General features: G+C 39.0%; 1 protein-coding gene across 2 annotated transcripts in view; it reads left to right on the top strand.

Moving 5' to 3' along the window:
• Window positions 1-12,886, top strand: part of LOC118373656 (ankyrin repeat and BTB/POZ domain-containing protein 3-A-like) — a 218,558-nt gene extending 205,672 nt beyond the window's left edge. For both annotated transcript variants that reach the window (XM_035759857.2, XM_052460056.1), the window contains exon 16: window positions 12,164-12,886. In XM_035759857.2, coding sequence (XP_035615750.1) covers window positions 12,164-12,394 — 231 coding nt within the window. In that variant the 3' untranslated portion in view covers window positions 12,395-12,886. The remainder of the gene's footprint in view (window positions 1-12,163) is intronic.
• The last annotated feature ends 4,352 nt before the right edge of the window (window positions 12,887-17,238 follow it).

Below are 17,238 nucleotides of genomic sequence, written 5' to 3'. Positions count from 1 at the left end.
AGGAATATATAAATATTAGGATGAGCAATGTCTGAGTGGCATAGACTAAAATACGAGTAGAATAGAGTACAGTATATACATTATGAGATGAGAAAAAAAGATGTAAACATTATTAAAGTGCTAGTGTTCCATTATTATAATGGTCAGTGATTTCAAGTCTATGTACGTATATGAGGCAGCAGCCTCTAAGGTGCAGGGTTACGTAACCGGTGCCATCAACTCTGATGGCATTGAGATAGAAGCTGTTTTTCAGTCTCTCAGTGCCAGCTGTGATGCACCTGTACTGACCTCACCTTCTGGATGATAGCGGGGTGAACAGGCAGTGGCTCGGGTGTTTGTTGTCCTTGATGATCTTTATGGCCTTCCTGGGACATTGAGTGCTGTAGGTGTCCTGGAGGGCTGGTAGTTTGCCCCCGGTGATGCGTTGGGCAGACCTCACTACCCTCTGGAGAGCTTTGTGGTTGCGGGCGGTGAAGTTTCCATACAAGGCGGTGATACAGCCCGACTGGTTTTTGGTGCCAAACTAGATTTCTTCAGACTCCTGAGGTAGAAGAGGTGCTGTTTGACCTTCTTCACCGCACTGTTTGTGTAGGTGGATAATTTCAGATCATCAGTGATGTGTTTGCCGAGGAACTTGAAGCTTTCCACCTTCTCCATTGCAGTCCTGTCAATGTGGATAGGGGCATGCTCCCTCTGCTGTTTGCTGAAGTCCACGATCAGCTCCTTTGTTTTGTCGACATTGAGTGAGAGGTTATTTTCCTGGCACCACACTCCCAGAGCCCTGACCTCCTCTCTGTAACCTGTGTCGTCCTTGTTGGTAATCAGGCCTATTTCTGTTGTGTCCTCTGCAAACTTGATAATTGAGTTGGAGACATGTGTGGCCATCTAGTCATGGGTGAATAGGGTGTATCAGAGGGGGCTGAGCACACACCCTTGTGGGTCACCAATTTGTAAGTCGCTCTGGATAAGAGCGTCTGCTAAATGACTTAAATGTAAATGTAAATGTCCTGGTTCAGCAAAGTGGAGGTGTTGTGTCCTACCTTCACCACCTGGGGACAGCCCGTCAGGAAGTCCAGGACCCAGTTGCACAGAGTGGGGTTCAGATTCAGGGCCCTGAGCTTAATGATGAGCTTGGAGGACACTATGGTGTTGAATGCTGAGCTATAGTCAATGAACAGCATTCTTACATAGTAAGGAATAACCCCCTGTATTGGACAAAAATGAATGGCAAGTCATTGGCATCTGACAAAATATACACATTGGCCAATACCACCCAATTCGGGCGTTGATTCATCCAAAGTGTATTGCAAATGCCATATGGCAATTGCCAGTTGTAACACTTTAAAAATTCAACAGGGCAAATGCGCTCCACGGGAGTTTTCATATTGGATATGTAACCCAAATTAATGTCAAAAGTAAAATTTTGAAAAAATGAACTTTTTTCAAAAACTTATCACCCTTAAAAAAGTGCTTTCTGGACCCGTTTTTCGAAATTCTTTCGATTTTTTGTCAATTACACATGTGTAAGAACTGTATGAATATACTTTTGTCAATTTTATTATCATAATTTTTTTTAATTTTTTATATGCGCATAAGGAATATGTTTTGTCCAATTCCAATATGATTTCATAGGAAGTCAAAAAGTCAAAAGTCAAAAATGTCAAAATTTTGTAAAAAACTTCACACACCCATAAAAAAGTGCTTTCTGGACCGTTTTTCGAAATTCTTTCGATTTTTGTCAATTACACATGTGTAAGAACTGTATGAATATACTTTTGTCCAATTTTATTATCATAATTTTTTTTTTTTTTTTTACATGCGCATAAGGAATATGTTTTGTCCAATTCCAATATGATTTCAGTCAAAGGAATTTTGTCACACACCTAAAGTGCTTTTGTGGAAAGTCAAAAGTCAAAATGTCAAAATTTTGTAAAAATCAAAGAATTTGTAAAAAACTTCACACCCTTAAAAAGTGCTTTCTGGACCGTTTTTTGAAATTCTTTCAATTTTTTGTCAATTACACATGTGTAAGAACTGTATGAATATACTTTTGTCAATTTTATTATCATATTTTTTTTTATATATTTTTTAATTGTGCATAAGGATTTTTTTTGGGCCAAATGACGTAAGAAATTTGACATGCTCAAAATCCTGCAGAAATGCAAAATTGACTGGCCTGATGAACTCGGGATGGCCGGGCAGTGATAGTTGTTCCTTTCATCACTCGTTGTGTTGGCTTCATCATGTCCATTTTGTGATGTTTTTATAGAATCATATTGTAAGTGCAACGTGTTGCAATATGTTTCAATATGCATTTACCATATGAAAGTGACCTTGCTCAAAATGCAAAATTGACTGGTCTGATGAACACAGGATGGCCGAGCAGTGAGAGTTGTACATTTCCATCACTCGTTGTGTTGGATTTCATCATGTCCATTTGTTTATGTTTTCTCACTTTTTTGGTTCAATGGGCAGGTACCATCACGAATTTGTCATGCTATAAAAATCCTATGAAATTTAAGGATGGCCTTCTCCTGCAAATCACGTGCATTGTTGCAAATGGTTGTAAAATTTACCGGTCATTCTGAAATTGATGCCTGCTATGGGAACACAGGATGGCCGGGCAGTGATAGTTGTACATTTCCATCACTCGTTGTGTTGATTTCATCATGTCCATTAGGTGATGTTTTACACTATAGAATCATATTGCAAGTGCACGCATTTGCAATATGTTTCAATGTGCATTTACCATAAAAATATTTGACATGCTCAAAAATGCAAAATTGACTGGTCTGATGGACACAGGATGGCCGGGCAGTGATAGTTGTACATTTCCATCACTCGTTGTGTTGATTTCATCATGTCCATTAGGTGATGTTTTTTTCACTATAGAATCATATTGCAAGTGCGCGCATTTGCAATATGTTTCAATGTGCATTTACCATATGAAATTTGACATGCTCAAAAATGCAAAATTGACTGGTCTGATGAACACAGGATGGCTGAGCAGTGATAGTTGTACATTTCCATCACCTGTTGTGTTGATTTCATCATGTCCATTTGTTTATGTTTTCTCACTTTTGCAAAGTCACTGTGCATTTGCAATATGGTTCAATGGGCAGGTACCATCACGAATTTGTCATGCTATAAAATCCTGCAGGAATGTGAAATTGACTGGTCTGATGAACACAGGATGGCCGAGCAGTGATAGTTGTACATTTCCATCACTTGTTGTGTTGATTTCATCATGTCCATTAGGTGATGTTTTTCACTATAGAATCATATTGCAAATGCACGTGCATTGTTGTGCAACTGGTAACCCAAAAATTAAAATATGGTTGTAAATGCATTTACCGGTCATTATCCATATTAATGCTCGCTATGGGAACACAGGATACTACGGCAGTGATAGTTGTACATTTCCATCACTGCTGTGTTGATTTCATCATGTCCATTAGGTGATGTTTTTACACTATAGAATCATATTGCAACTGCGTGCATTTGAAAATATGGCAATGGTAACCAAAAATGAAAAATTTGAAATGCATCAAAAATGCAAAATTGACTGGTCTGATGGACACAGGATGGCCGAGCAGTGATAGTTGTACATTTCCATCACTCGTTGTGTTGATTTCATCATGTCCATTAGGTGATGTTTTTCACTATAGAATCATATTGCAAGTGCGCGCGCATTTGCAATATGTTTCAATGTGCATTTACCATATGAAATTTGACATGCTCAAAAATGCAAAATTGACTGGTCTGATGAACACAGGATGGCTGAGCAGTGATAGTTGTACATTTCCATCACTCGTTGTGTTGATTTCATCATGTCCATTAGGTGATGTTTTTTCACTATAGAATCATATTGCAAGTGCGCGCGCATTTGCAATATGTTTCAATGTGCATTTACCATATGAAATTTGACATGCTCAAAAATGCAAAATTGACTGGTCTGATGGACACAGGATGGCTGAGCAGTGATAGTTGTACATTTCCATCACTCGTTGTGTTGATTTCATCATGTCCATTAGGTGATGTTTTTTCACTATAGAATCATATTGCAAGTGCGCGCGCATTTGCAATATGTTTCAATGTGCATTTACCATATGAAATTTGACATGCTCAAAAATGCAAAATTGACTGGTCTGATGAACACAGGATGGCCGAGCAGTGATAGTTGTACATTTCCATCACTCGTTGTGTTGATTTCATCATGTCCATTAGGTGATGTTTTTCACTATAGAATCATATTGCAAATGCACGTGCATTGTTGTGCAACTGTAACCCAAAAATAAAAATATGGTTGTAAATGCATTTACCGGTCATTCTGATATTAATGCTCGCTATGGGAACACAGGATGGCCGGGCAGTGATAGTTGTACATTTCCATCACTCGTTGTGTTGATTTCATCATGTCCATTAGGTGATGTTTTTACACTATAGAATCATATTGCAAGTGCGCGCATTTGCAATATGTTTCAATGTGCATTTACCATATGAAATTTGACATGCTCAAAAATGCAAAATTGACTGGTCTGATGGACACAGGATGGCCGAGCAGTGATAGTTGTACATTTCCATCACTCGTTGTGTTGATTTCATCATGTCCATTAGGTGATGTTTTTCACTATAGAATCATATTGCAAGTGCACGCGCATTTGCAATATGTTTCAATGTGCATTTACCATATGAAATTTGACATGCTCAAAAATGCAAAATTGACTGGTCTGATGAACACAGGATGGCTGAGCAGTGATAGTTGTACATTTCCATCACTCGTTGTGTTGATTTCATCATGTCCATTAGGTGATGTTTTCTCACTATAGAATCATTTGCAAAGTCACTGTGCATTTGCAATATGGTTCAATGTGCATTTACCATATGAAATTTGTCATGCTCAAAAATCCTGCAAAATTGACTGGTCTGATGGACACAGGATTGAGCAGTGATAGTTGTACATTTCCATGAACTCGTTGTGTTGATTTCATCATGTCCATTTGTGATTCTGGTTGCATCTGTGCATTTTGCAATGGCATTTACCTCGTTAGGGTATAAAATCCTGCAGGAATGCAAAATTGACTGCTCCGATGAACTCGGGATGGCTGGGCAGTGAATGTCATCTCCATGGCTTGGGTGATGGTCCCTCTCCGATTTTTTGGTGATGGTCCCTCTCCGTTTAAACATATTGCTAATGTACAAAAGTCAACTAGCAAGTCAGTGTCCATCAGTCAATTAGATGTCATTTTGACACCAAACTGATACCAATTGACACCAAACCCACTTTTTCCAACTCATTTAGAAGCCAACTATCATATATGTCAGAGCAGGCCCATAATTCACAGCGCCTTTAGTTTAAAACATAATAAAAACGTAAAACACATAGTTACGTTCTAGCTGCGGGTCCAGGTCAGACATTATGTGAAGGCCTATGTGAGGCGACCCCGAATCCCGAGTTTCGGCTCGATAGGTCCTTCGGTGCCCGAGTAAAACCCTAATTGGTGCTGAAAATCCACTTTTTTCCATGCCTTGCTATGGGGTCCTTGAATGAGCTATCGGACCGAAACGTTGGGGTCCGTCTCTATGGGCCGAGCCGGTTCCAATGCACCTAGTCTTGTGTCTCTGAGACTTTTCTAAATGTCGCCATTTTCGTAATGGTCAAAATGAATTGAAATCATTGCAAATGTACGAGGCTATTTCTCGGTCCGAGAACCTTCTAGAGCCACCTAACTCACCACGCACTATCGACCCGAGGTCTAGAACAGGTTTCTAAAGTTTCGGAACTCTAGGTCTGACGGTTCTTTTAGCTCGAACAAAGCTAACTATTGAGGCACTGTCTGTCTCTACAACCCCCAATACGTCCCTCCTTCCAAGTTGTGTGTCTGTGTGATTTAGTTTTCCTTTGAAATTTTATGGGAAAAATGACTGATTTACAGTTCATGGGGGTTGCCTAATCACACATATGAAGTTTTGGACAGATCTGACTTTTTAACCCCTCAAAACAGCCCCTGAGACACCAATTAAGGCACTTCCGGTTGGCACAGGAAGCTATAAGTCAACACATATCCTCACTGGGCTATGCTTTTACAGAATCCTGTGTTTTAAGTCCTTACGTTAAGAATTGACTGATTTACACAGGGTTGAATGCACTATGTCTATCAAACTGCAGGCAGGTAATGGAAAAACACTTTTAGGGTGATTTTAACCACTTCCGGTTGGTCCAGGAAGCCTAGAATCAACACAGGTAGACCTCATACTGGCCTGATGGACTGGTACCAAAGACAGGTTCATACGGCATTCAGAACCCATATAGACTTCAGGTTGAATTTAGGGGTAAAGGCAATGTATTCCTATGGGGAGAGAAATCAATGCAAACTATTTGAAGTAAACACCTTCTTTTAACTATTAAGGGTTAATGCCACACGGTCAACGTTAGGCTTGCACGGATCGGAAGGACCTTAGGAACGTACCGAGGTCGAATTGTGCTTCTCACCCTAACGGTTCTCTCACTGTCACCCAAAAGCAAATGACATTGAGGGCCAGGCTTCCTTTTGCGCCTTCTTTTTTTCAAGGTCGCTGCACTCAGAGCGAGCTACGGTCAAGCGGGGCGTCTCGTTGAACTCTGCACAGCCTGGAGACTATGGTGATGCCATTTTTTGTGTTGATTTCAGAATGCCATTTTGGTGATGGTCCCTCTCCGTTTAAACATATTGCTAATGTACAAAAGTCAACTAGCAAGTCAGTGTCCACCAGTCAATTAGATGTCATTCTGACACCAAACTGATACCAATTGACACCAAACCCACTTTTCCAACTCATTTAGAAGCCAACTATCACATATGTCAGAGCAGGCCCATAATTCACAGCGCCATTAGTTTAAAACATAATAAAACGTAAAACACATAGTTACGTTCTAGCTGCGGGTCCAGGTCAGACATTATGTGAAGGCCTATGTGAGGCGACCCCGAAAATCCCGAGTTTCGGCTCGATAGGTCCTTCGGTGCCCAGGAAGTAAAACCCTAATTGGTGCTGAAAATCCACTTTTTTCCATGCCTTGCTATGGGGTCCTTGAATGACGATCGGACCGAAACGTTGGGGTCCGTCTCTATGGGCCGAGCCGGTTCCAATGCACCTAGTCTTGTGTCTCTGAGACTTTTCTAAATGTCGCCATTTTCGTAATGGTCAAAATGAATTGAAATCATTGCAAATGTACGAGGCTATTTCTCGGTCCGAGAACCTTCTAGAGCCACCTAACTCACCACGCACTATCGACCCGAGGTCTAGAACAGGTTTCTAAAGTTTGAACTCTAGGTCTGACGGTTCTTTTTAGCTCGAACAAAGCTAACTATTGGAGGCACTGTCTGTCTCTACAACCCCCAATACGTCCCTCCTTCCAAGTGTGTGTCTGTGTGATTTAGTTTTCCTTTGAAATTTTATGGGAAAAATGACTGATTTACAGTTCATGGGGGTTGCCTAATCACACATATGAAGTTTTGGACAGATCTGACTTTTTAACCCCTCGAAACAGCCCCTGAGACACCAATTAAGGCACTTCCGGTTGTCACAGGAAGCTATAAGTCAACACATATCCTCACTGGGCTATGCTTTTACAGAATCCTGTGTTTTAAGTCCTTACGTTAAGAATTGACTGATTTACACAGGGTTGAATGCACTATGTCTATCAAACTGCAGGCAGGTAATGGAAAAACACTTTTAGGGTGATTTTAACCACTTCCGGTTGGTCCAGGAAGCTTAGAATCAACACAGGTAGACCTCATACTGGCCTGATGGACTGTTACCAAAGACAGGTTCATACGGCATTCATAACCCATATAGACTTCAGGTTGAATTTAGGGGTGCAGGCAATGTATTCCTATGGGGAGAGAAATCAATGCAAACTTTTGAAGTAAACACCATCTTTTAACTATTAAGGGTTAATGCCACACTGTCAACGTTAGGCTTGCACGGATCGGAAGGACCTTAGGAACATACCTGAGGTCGAATTGTGCTTCTCACCCTAACGGTTCTCTCACTGTCACCCAAAAGCAAATGACGTTGTGGGGCAGGCTTCATTTTGGGCCTACTTTTCTAATGGTCGCTGCGCTCAGACCGAGCGAGCTACGGTCAAGCGGGATATCTCGTTGAACTCGGCACGGCCTAGACATTATGTTTATGCCATTGCCTGCTCTCTGTGTCTTTAAGAACCGCACTTTTTCACTCCATCCTTGCTGTGTGCGTGTGAGAGCTTTTCTTTGACATCTGCTGGGAGAAATGACTGATTTACAGTTCATGAGGGTTACCTAGTCACACATATGAAGTTTTGAAAAGATCTGACCTTTTTAACCCATGGAAACTGCCACTGTGACACCATTAAAGGCACTTCCGGTTGGCACAGGAAGCTATAAATAAACTCATATCATGATTGGGGTATGCCTTTACAGAATCCCGAGTTTTAAGTCTTTACGTTAAGAACTGAGTTATTTACGGAGGGTTTAGTGAGTGTGTGTTATTTCAGAAAATCATAGAAAATCACAGAAATCTCGCAGAGCCCGCAGCACACTTTAAAAAGATTCGTAAGAACAACCTGCAACTGGATCTGTAACCGTTGAAAAAAAAACACCTATCCGTGAACATCACCAAGGTGTCGTTGTACGATTTCTCTTAAATGACGATAGATAAATGGCTGGTTCTTTTTTATTGACACCGGAGGCTCCTTGACTTTGACGTGAAGTGGAAAAATAATTTCTCTATTTTCATTTTGGACCTTTAATCCCAGATAAATGGCCATAACTCAAAAACCGTTGAGGCCTAGACGCCATCTTGTTCGGGGCCAACTGCCCATTATGCCGCCCCTACGCTCACCGAGTTTCGGCTTCTAAATATTTTCAGTTTTCGAGATAAGGCCCCGTCGTGAATCGTGATGTTTTGTAGCAATAGCCATATGATTGCTTATGCCCTCTTGTGGGAATTTCCGGGACATGGGAAAAATGACATAAATCTTATTATTTTTGTAAAACGGAAACCGAATGTCCGACAACGTTCATTTGATGACTTCCTGGTAGGTCCGGCCCTGCCGCTCGGCCCGACGCCGTCCTTGAATTTTACAAACGATTTCGGACGTCTAGTAAGGGACCGTACATTTGCAATATGGACTTTCTCACTAACCATACAGGTACTGCCGAATTCTTCCCTTAAGGTATGTAAATCTAGCTGATCTGTCATAATATAATAGAGACAGTAGATCTAGCTGAAATGTCATAATATAAAAGAGACAGTAGATCTAGCAGGTCATAATAATGTATTCAACCTTATGTTCCCTGTACTCTCTATATATATATCTGTTTATTATATCTGTTGATAGAGGGCTCATATGTGAAACTATTCTAACTGAACATTTTCTTTCACAGTGACACTGACTCCGAATGGGAGTCTTATCCGGTGTCATGTGTGAATTTAAGTATGCTCTCTCTAATTCTCTCTTTCTCTCTCTCGGAGGACCTGTGCTCTAGGACCATGCGTCGGGACTACCTGGCATGATGACTACTTGCTGTCCCCAGTCCACCTGGCCTTGCCGCTGTTCCAGTTTCAACTGTTCTGCCTGCGGCTTTGGAGCCCTAAACTGTTCATTTTTACTCTTGAGGTGCTGTCCTGTTGCACCCTCTACAACCACTGTGATCTCCACCCGGCACAGCCAGAAGAGGACTGGCCACCCCTCATAGCCTGGTTCCTCTCTAGGTTTCTTCCTAGGTTTTTGCCTTTCTATAGAGTTTTTCCTAGCCACCGTGCTTCTACACCTGCATTACTTGCTGTTTGGGGTTTTAGGCTGGGGCTATATAAATTGATTTGATTTGATAGAGGACTGAGGGTATTCCAAATATTGAAAGTGTGTAAATAGTTACCCATGTTATTTTGCAAATGTATATATTTATATATTTTATTTAATCAATAATTATTTTTTTCCCATTTATTTATTTTTTCATTTATTTTTCTAAAAAAATGTTTGGGGGGGTTGTTAGAATACCATTTTGGTATTTTGTATATAGTTATTTGTTTCAAAATGTATACCTTCACCAATTTGGCCACTTGGGGAACATTTGGGCTACTTGTGTGGGACACCTGGGTGACTTCATGATAAATGTCATGTAGCACACTCATTTTGGACGTTATCATTCTGAAACTTTGCACAAGTACTGCTGCCCTCTCATATTTTTCACTGAAATTGTCCCCATCATCCTATCTGAATGTTTGTTTTATCTTGTTCATTTTAAAGATGATGCAAAAAAAAAAAAAAAAAAAAAAAAAACGTATGTTTTTTTTCATTGTTTTATCTAAACCAGATCTATTGTGTTATATTCTCCAACATTCAATTCACATTTCCACAAACGTCAGAGTGTTTTCTTTCAAATGAAGAATATGCATATCCTTGGTTCTGTGCCTGAGCTACAGGCTGTTAGATTTGGGTATGTCTTCAAGCGGAATTGCACAAAGTAGGGGGGAGCTCTAAGAGGTTTTAAACCGACGTATAACACTTCTATTTTTATGAATGTTTAATTTGACTATTTCTGTATTTTGAATTTGGCGCTCTGCAATTTCCCGGACGGTCGTGTCCCACCTGCCCAATAGAAGTTAAAACATGCTCACATATCTTTTTAAATTCATCACAATACTTTAACACTCCTGTTAAAGTTTAACCTCGAGCGACGAGCAATCCCGTATCCGGCAGCGTAATCATAGCCTCAAGCACGTTACCATAACGCAACGTTTCCTATTCATGAAAATCGCAAATGAAATGAAATTAATATATTGAAAGACAAGCTTAGCCTTTTGTTAACAACATTGTCATCTCAGATTTTCAAAATATGCTTTTCAACCAAAGCTACACAAGCATTTGTGTAAGAGCCTAGCATAGCATTAAGCCTAGCATTCAGCAGGCAACATTTTCACAAAAACAAGAAAAGCATTAAAATAAAATAATTTACCTTTGAAGAACTTCGAATGTTTTCAATTAGGAGACTCTCAGTTAGATAGAAAATGTTCATTTTTTCCCAAAATATTATTTGTGTAGGAGAAATCGCTCCGTTTTTTTTCATCACTTTTGGCTAAGAAAAAAAAACAAATTAATTCACTACAACGCCAAACTTTTTTCCAAATTAACTCCATAATATCGACAGTAACATGGCAAACGTTGTTTAGAATCATCCTCAAGGTGTTTTTCACATATATATTCGATGATAAATCCTTCGTGGCAGTTGGGTTTCTCCTCAGTAGCAAACGGAAAAGTACTTGCAGCTGGAGATTACGCAATAATTGCAATGGAGGACACCAAGCGAGCACCTGGAAAATGTAGTCTCTTAGGGTCAATCTTCCAATGATATGCCTACAAATACGTCACAATGCTGCAGACACCTTGGGGAAAACGTGGAAAGGGTAAGCTGACTCCTAGCTCCTCCACAGCCATATAAGGAGTCATTGCCATGAGGCGGTTTCAAAAAGTGCGGCACTTCCTGATTGTATTTTTATCTGGGTTTTTTCTGTAACATCAGTTCTGTGGCACTCACAGACAATATCTTTGCAGTTTTGGAAACGTCAGAGTGTTTTCTTTCCAAAGCTGTCAATTATATGCGTAGTCGAGCATCTTTTCGTGACAAAATATCTTGTTTAAAACGGGAACGTTTTTCATCCAAAAATTAAAAGAGCGCCCCCTACACTGAGGTAAACACTAATGCTTATTACTTCAAATAAATAAAAACATTTAATACAAATATTATTCAGATACAGAAGGGTTCTACGTAGAACCCTTCTTTCCTTTCAAATAATCCTTCTTGCCTTCCAATAATCATCAAATAACAATTTCTTCCAAAAAATGTTCTTCGGATGAAAAAGCTTCTATGTAGAACTCTTTGCCTTACATAGAATCATTGTCCTCCAAATATGAGTCTTCTGATAAACGGTTCTTGGTAGAACCCTATCCCTCTGCAAAGATTTTGTAACCCTTTTTTCTAAGAGTGTACAGTAAAAGAGTATAAAACATAAGAAGGCAAGATAACCATGCATGATACAATGTGTCAGTTAATTAATCAGACATAAAAAAAACACAAGTCATAGAGAGGGCATTGTGACAGAGTGAGTTAAGGTTCTGACTGTATCCTTATGCCCTGTTTAGTTCCTCTGTGCCAATGAGCTGGCGGTCTTCATCGAAGGCTACTTCCTGAAGAACATGGTGCTGCTGATTGAGGTGGAGGCTTTCAAACAACTACTGTACGAGATGCCTGTTACTGTGAGCCCCGGACCCTGCCTGAGCCCCATCTCCGATGTCCTCCATGACCTGGAGAAAACTCTAGCCACCCGCATCCAGTCAATTCACCTCTCCTCCTCCAAGGGCTCCATTGTGTGACCTCTCTGGGTTATTTAAACACACTTACAATCACCCAGTAATGTTATTGCAACATCCACTACCCCAGTTCATTCACCTGTCCCCTGATGTTAACATTTTCATAACATCCCTTTACTGTTACTGCTATTTCAAACCCTGTCCATCTACCTGTCCACACTAGAGAGTGCTGTTGGTTTATGTGACAGGTCTGGGTGCTTACACTTTCACAACATTGTGGCAGAGTTACACTGCAGCGTCCAGCCCTCTGACAGCTCCATTGTCTTCTCTTTGTTACAGGTTTGAACATTGTTGTAATACTTCTCTAACGTCACTGCACCATCCAATACATAAAGGAAATATTTTAAAAATGTATGACTTGTTACAGGCATATAATATGCCCATGATAATAAAATGTACAATTGTATTTCATATGAGATGCATACGTAGAATAGGACCCTTTTCCTGAAAGAGTGGAATAACTTGTAGAATAAAAACTCTACTTTGAAAAATGAACTCATTCAGTGGTTAGTATCTGGTATAAGAGTTTACTTGGCTTTGTAATATTTTTGTTTGTATAATTGGGATGCAAATCTGTTTGGTGCCAGAGCAGGTGACTAAAGTAAAGGAAAAAATGTCAAACTTTAACTAAACCAACCACAAAAAGTTCACTGTAAAAAAAATCTGGTTGTTTTTATGGTAACTTAGTGGCAGCCAGTTACTGTAAAAAAAAAAAAGACACAGTATGTTACTGTAAATTCCAAAGAAACTTTGGTTTAATAGTATATTACTTTACATTTCAATAATGTACTGTTAAATCATTTTTCTTTTTTACATTAACGGTGTATTCTTGGAAGTGCATTGTAGCAATGATTTCAGAGTGATTTGAGAATGTAAACACATATGCCAACTCATTATCTTCATGTGTGGGACAGCATCTCACTCAGTCATCGATAAAGTATGCGCTGATGGAACATTTACACAACTGACCAATACTTCAGTGCTCCTTGAACTGTACTCCCAACAATCATTATCCATTTATGTTTGAAACATGGATGTTCAACTTAGACCAAACTTATGATATATTTATAAACAATGTCAATAATTTGCATGACACCTCTCAACTGTACTACCCTACTGTTGCGTTTCAGCAGAGCCAACCTCATAGACTACTTTGGAGGGAAGTGAAGAGTTTTCTAGCTATGACTAGCTATGACATACTGGCACTCTCGAGAAGGAAGGGTCTTCATGCTGTAATTGTGGGAAACAAGGTAAATATGTAATGAAAGTCAATTCTGTTGGTCGTTCTTTCTACAAACTAATGTACAGTATATTTAATTCACCTACAGTTGCTTGGATAACAGCATTGCTCTTGTTGGATGTGTTACCTGCCCAAACATTGTTCTTAAATGTTCAATTCTGGTAATGCAACACTGCATGTTAAATGTACAGTATGAATCTTTAGATTTTTCTGTTTAAGACTTTTTTTCGAAATGTGTGTGTCATGCAGATTGGTATAAGTGAGTAAAAGGTATTAGTCTCTGATATATGTAGGATTTCAAGCATGGGATGTTTTCCTTCTACACTGTGCAACTACTGATGCATTCCAAATAATCAAGGTTAAAAGGTGACACGGTAGTTCTTAGGTGATCCCCAAAATAGTTGATTGCCATGATAAGACATTGTCAAATCACGTGTAGATATTGAGATATACTGTATGTATAATATGCATAAGGTATTATGGTGCATGAAGTGGTAACACTTTTTTGGGGTAGTCCATCTGTAGATGCAAACTATCTGTTGATAAGCAACTCCTTGCTAAGGTTACGGTTAGGGTGAGGTTTAGAGTTAGGGTTAGTAGATAGTAATTTGAAACGTTGCTGATAGTCTGTAGATAGTCAGTCTGTAGAGCATCTACAGATGATCAAAATAAAGTGTTACCCATTAAGCAACATCCATCTATTAGATATCTATTTTCAATATAATTCCAGGGACATAGATTAATAAAATAGTTGCCGTGCAAGCAATGTCATAGAACACCATTTCAGATTGCTTTAAAGCCATATGTTTCAGCTTATTCTAAATAAACATGACCAGAGAGAATAGAGGGAGGAAACCACTAAACTGGCTTTGGGTCAAACAGGGCACAGTATGTCAGCCATTAAAATAAGATTGAATTATTATTTTTCTACCCCATACACAGCACTGTTTTATTTCATGATTTTCCACTGTTACTTTGTTTAACAAAGTGAAAAATATTATAAAAAGATCTAAGGTCTTCAGATTTAGCTAATATTTTATATAGGGCAGTATTACGTCCCTGCAAAAATAGGGCTATTATTTAAAAAGGTCTTCTGTGACAAATGTTGGCATTTTTAGTGCACAAGCAAACCCCATCTACAGGGCCGTAAACCTGAGTAGCTTTGATGTATCTCATACTAAACAACTCAAAGTAACACTCTGGGAAGGGTATGTGACTTTTATGCTATGTTTATAACATCTGGCATTCTGTTTCAAAGGATTTCCACATTCCCTAACACACCTGTACGTTCCAACTGACACAATGTTTTATGTAAAATTGCCATTGCATTTTCAAACATATTCAAAACAAAGCTTTTTTCAACCATTTTATTTCAAAACAATTACAGTAAGGTACTTAATTGGTACCCAGAAATGATTTGATATTGAAATAAAAATGGCTGTATTGGATCTTTAATCAATTCGCCGTGCACTGAGTGTGCAATTGTTATGACTACATGCTCATACTCAAAGACTTGGGGTTGGATTCAATCCGTATCGCGGAATATCTACATTATAGCTTGATTTAATTTAAAAGGCAGTGTAAATTTTAACGCAGATCTCCCGCGATACGGATTAAATTCAGACCTTGGTATGTGAGAAAAAGCTATTCGGATTGAATAGAGCCCCAAGTATTTGAGTCAAGGATGAGCATGTGAGGAGCCCATCTAGTCATAACAATTACACACACAGTGTGTATGTGTGTGTGCAATACATACAGTTGAAGTCGGAAGTTTACATACACTTAGGTTGGAGTCATTAAACTTGTTTTTCAACCACTCCACACATTTTTGTTAACAAACTATAATTTTGGCAAGTCGGTTATCTACTTTGTGCATGACACAAGTAATTTTTCCAACAAATATTGTTTGCAGACCGATTATTTCACTTATAATTAAATTCACTGTATCACAATTCCAGTGGGTCAGAAGAAGAAGTTTTAAAACTGTTTTTTGTTACTACATAATTCCATATGCATTATTTCATAGTTTTGATGTCTTCACTATTATTCTACAATTTAGAAAATAGTACAAATAAAGAAAAACCCTGGAATGAGTAAATGTGTGCAAACCTTTGACTGTTACTGTATGTGACTCGTTTCTTGAAACTTGGCATATGTTGCACATCATTAGTTTACAGGAGAGGCATTTGAAGGTAAACATTTTTTAATCAAAATATTTTTGTCGGCAGAAATGCCTTCTGGAACATGTGAACTTTAAATGTGCCTTAATTAACATTCCATCTGTAAATGCGATTAACATTTTTAAATTACGAGCCTAGTTTGTGACACTGAACATTAGTCTAGGTGCGGCAAAACTAGGGCCTGAAGGACTTGCCTTGTTGATAGTGTTGTTAATAAGGCAGAGCCTTAAAAAAAAAAAAAAAGTATTCTATTATGTGTAGGGAAGTACTTATACATTTGCTTAGGTCCAACCTAATGGACAGACTTATCCCCAGCTTAGCTACTGTTGTATCAATATGTTTCGACCATGACAGTTTCACTTCAATTTTCTCAATTTCCACAGTATTCATTACTATATGTAGTTTAGGTTTAGGGTTTAGTGAATGATTTGTCCCAAATACAATGCTTTTAGTTTTGGAAACATTTAGAACTAACTTATTCCTTGTTACTCATTCCAAAACTAACTGCAGCTCTTTGTTATCTGTTGCAGCCATTTCAGTTGATGTAGTAAATGACGTGTATAGTGTTGAGTGATCTGCATCAGAGTTGTGGACTCGCATCACATGACTTGGACTCAAGTCAGACTCGAGTCACAAATATGATGACTTGCAACTCAACTTTGACTTTAACACTAATCACCCGTGACTTGACTTGAACTTGAGCAATATGACGACCTGAATTGATACCCTCCCCAAGCCCAACTATTAAAAATTATGCTATTAAAAAAAGTGTGCAGTTCATCAACTCTTCATTTAACTTCTTGGTGACAGGGGGGCAGTATTGAGTAGCTTGGATGAATAAGGTGCCCAGAGTGCCTGCTACTCTGTCCCATATGCTAATATATGCATATTATTAGTAGTATTGTATAGAAAACACTCTGAAGTTTCTAAAACTGTTTGAATGATGGCTGTGAGTATAACAGAACTCATATGGCAGGTGAAACCCTGAGACAAATCCAACCAGGAAGTGGGAAATCTGAGGTTTGTAGTTTCTTTTAAAGCATACTGTTAGCTAGCTAGTTAACATTAGCTGTCTAGCTCTCTAGCTAATGTTACGTGTATCATATCGTCAATCAGATTTTTTAACATAATCCCTAGCTGTGTACTGTCACTTTCCATGTTGTCTGTTGTCTGTAGCTTGTGAGGTGTGGAAACACTTTGTTGCTTTTATGTATTTTGTCTTGTTGCTTTTTGTTCTATGTTGCTCTGTCTGTATGCTACGTCTTGCTTGTCCTATGTTGGTCTGTGTGTGCTTACTGCTCAATGATTGTCTGTGTTGTAATTGTTTTTAATAACCTGCACAGGGACTGCGGTTGAAAATGAGCCGTATGGCTAAAACCTCCACTTTTACTGAAACGTTGATTAAACACAATATTTATTCCATTCTA

This window comes from Oncorhynchus keta, chromosome 13 (assembly GCF_023373465.1).
Source record: "Oncorhynchus keta strain PuntledgeMale-10-30-2019 chromosome 13, Oket_V2, whole genome shotgun sequence".
NCBI lineage: Eukaryota > Metazoa > Chordata > Actinopteri > Salmoniformes > Salmonidae > Oncorhynchus > Oncorhynchus keta.
This window is presented reverse-complemented; position numbering and strand designations above follow the sequence as displayed.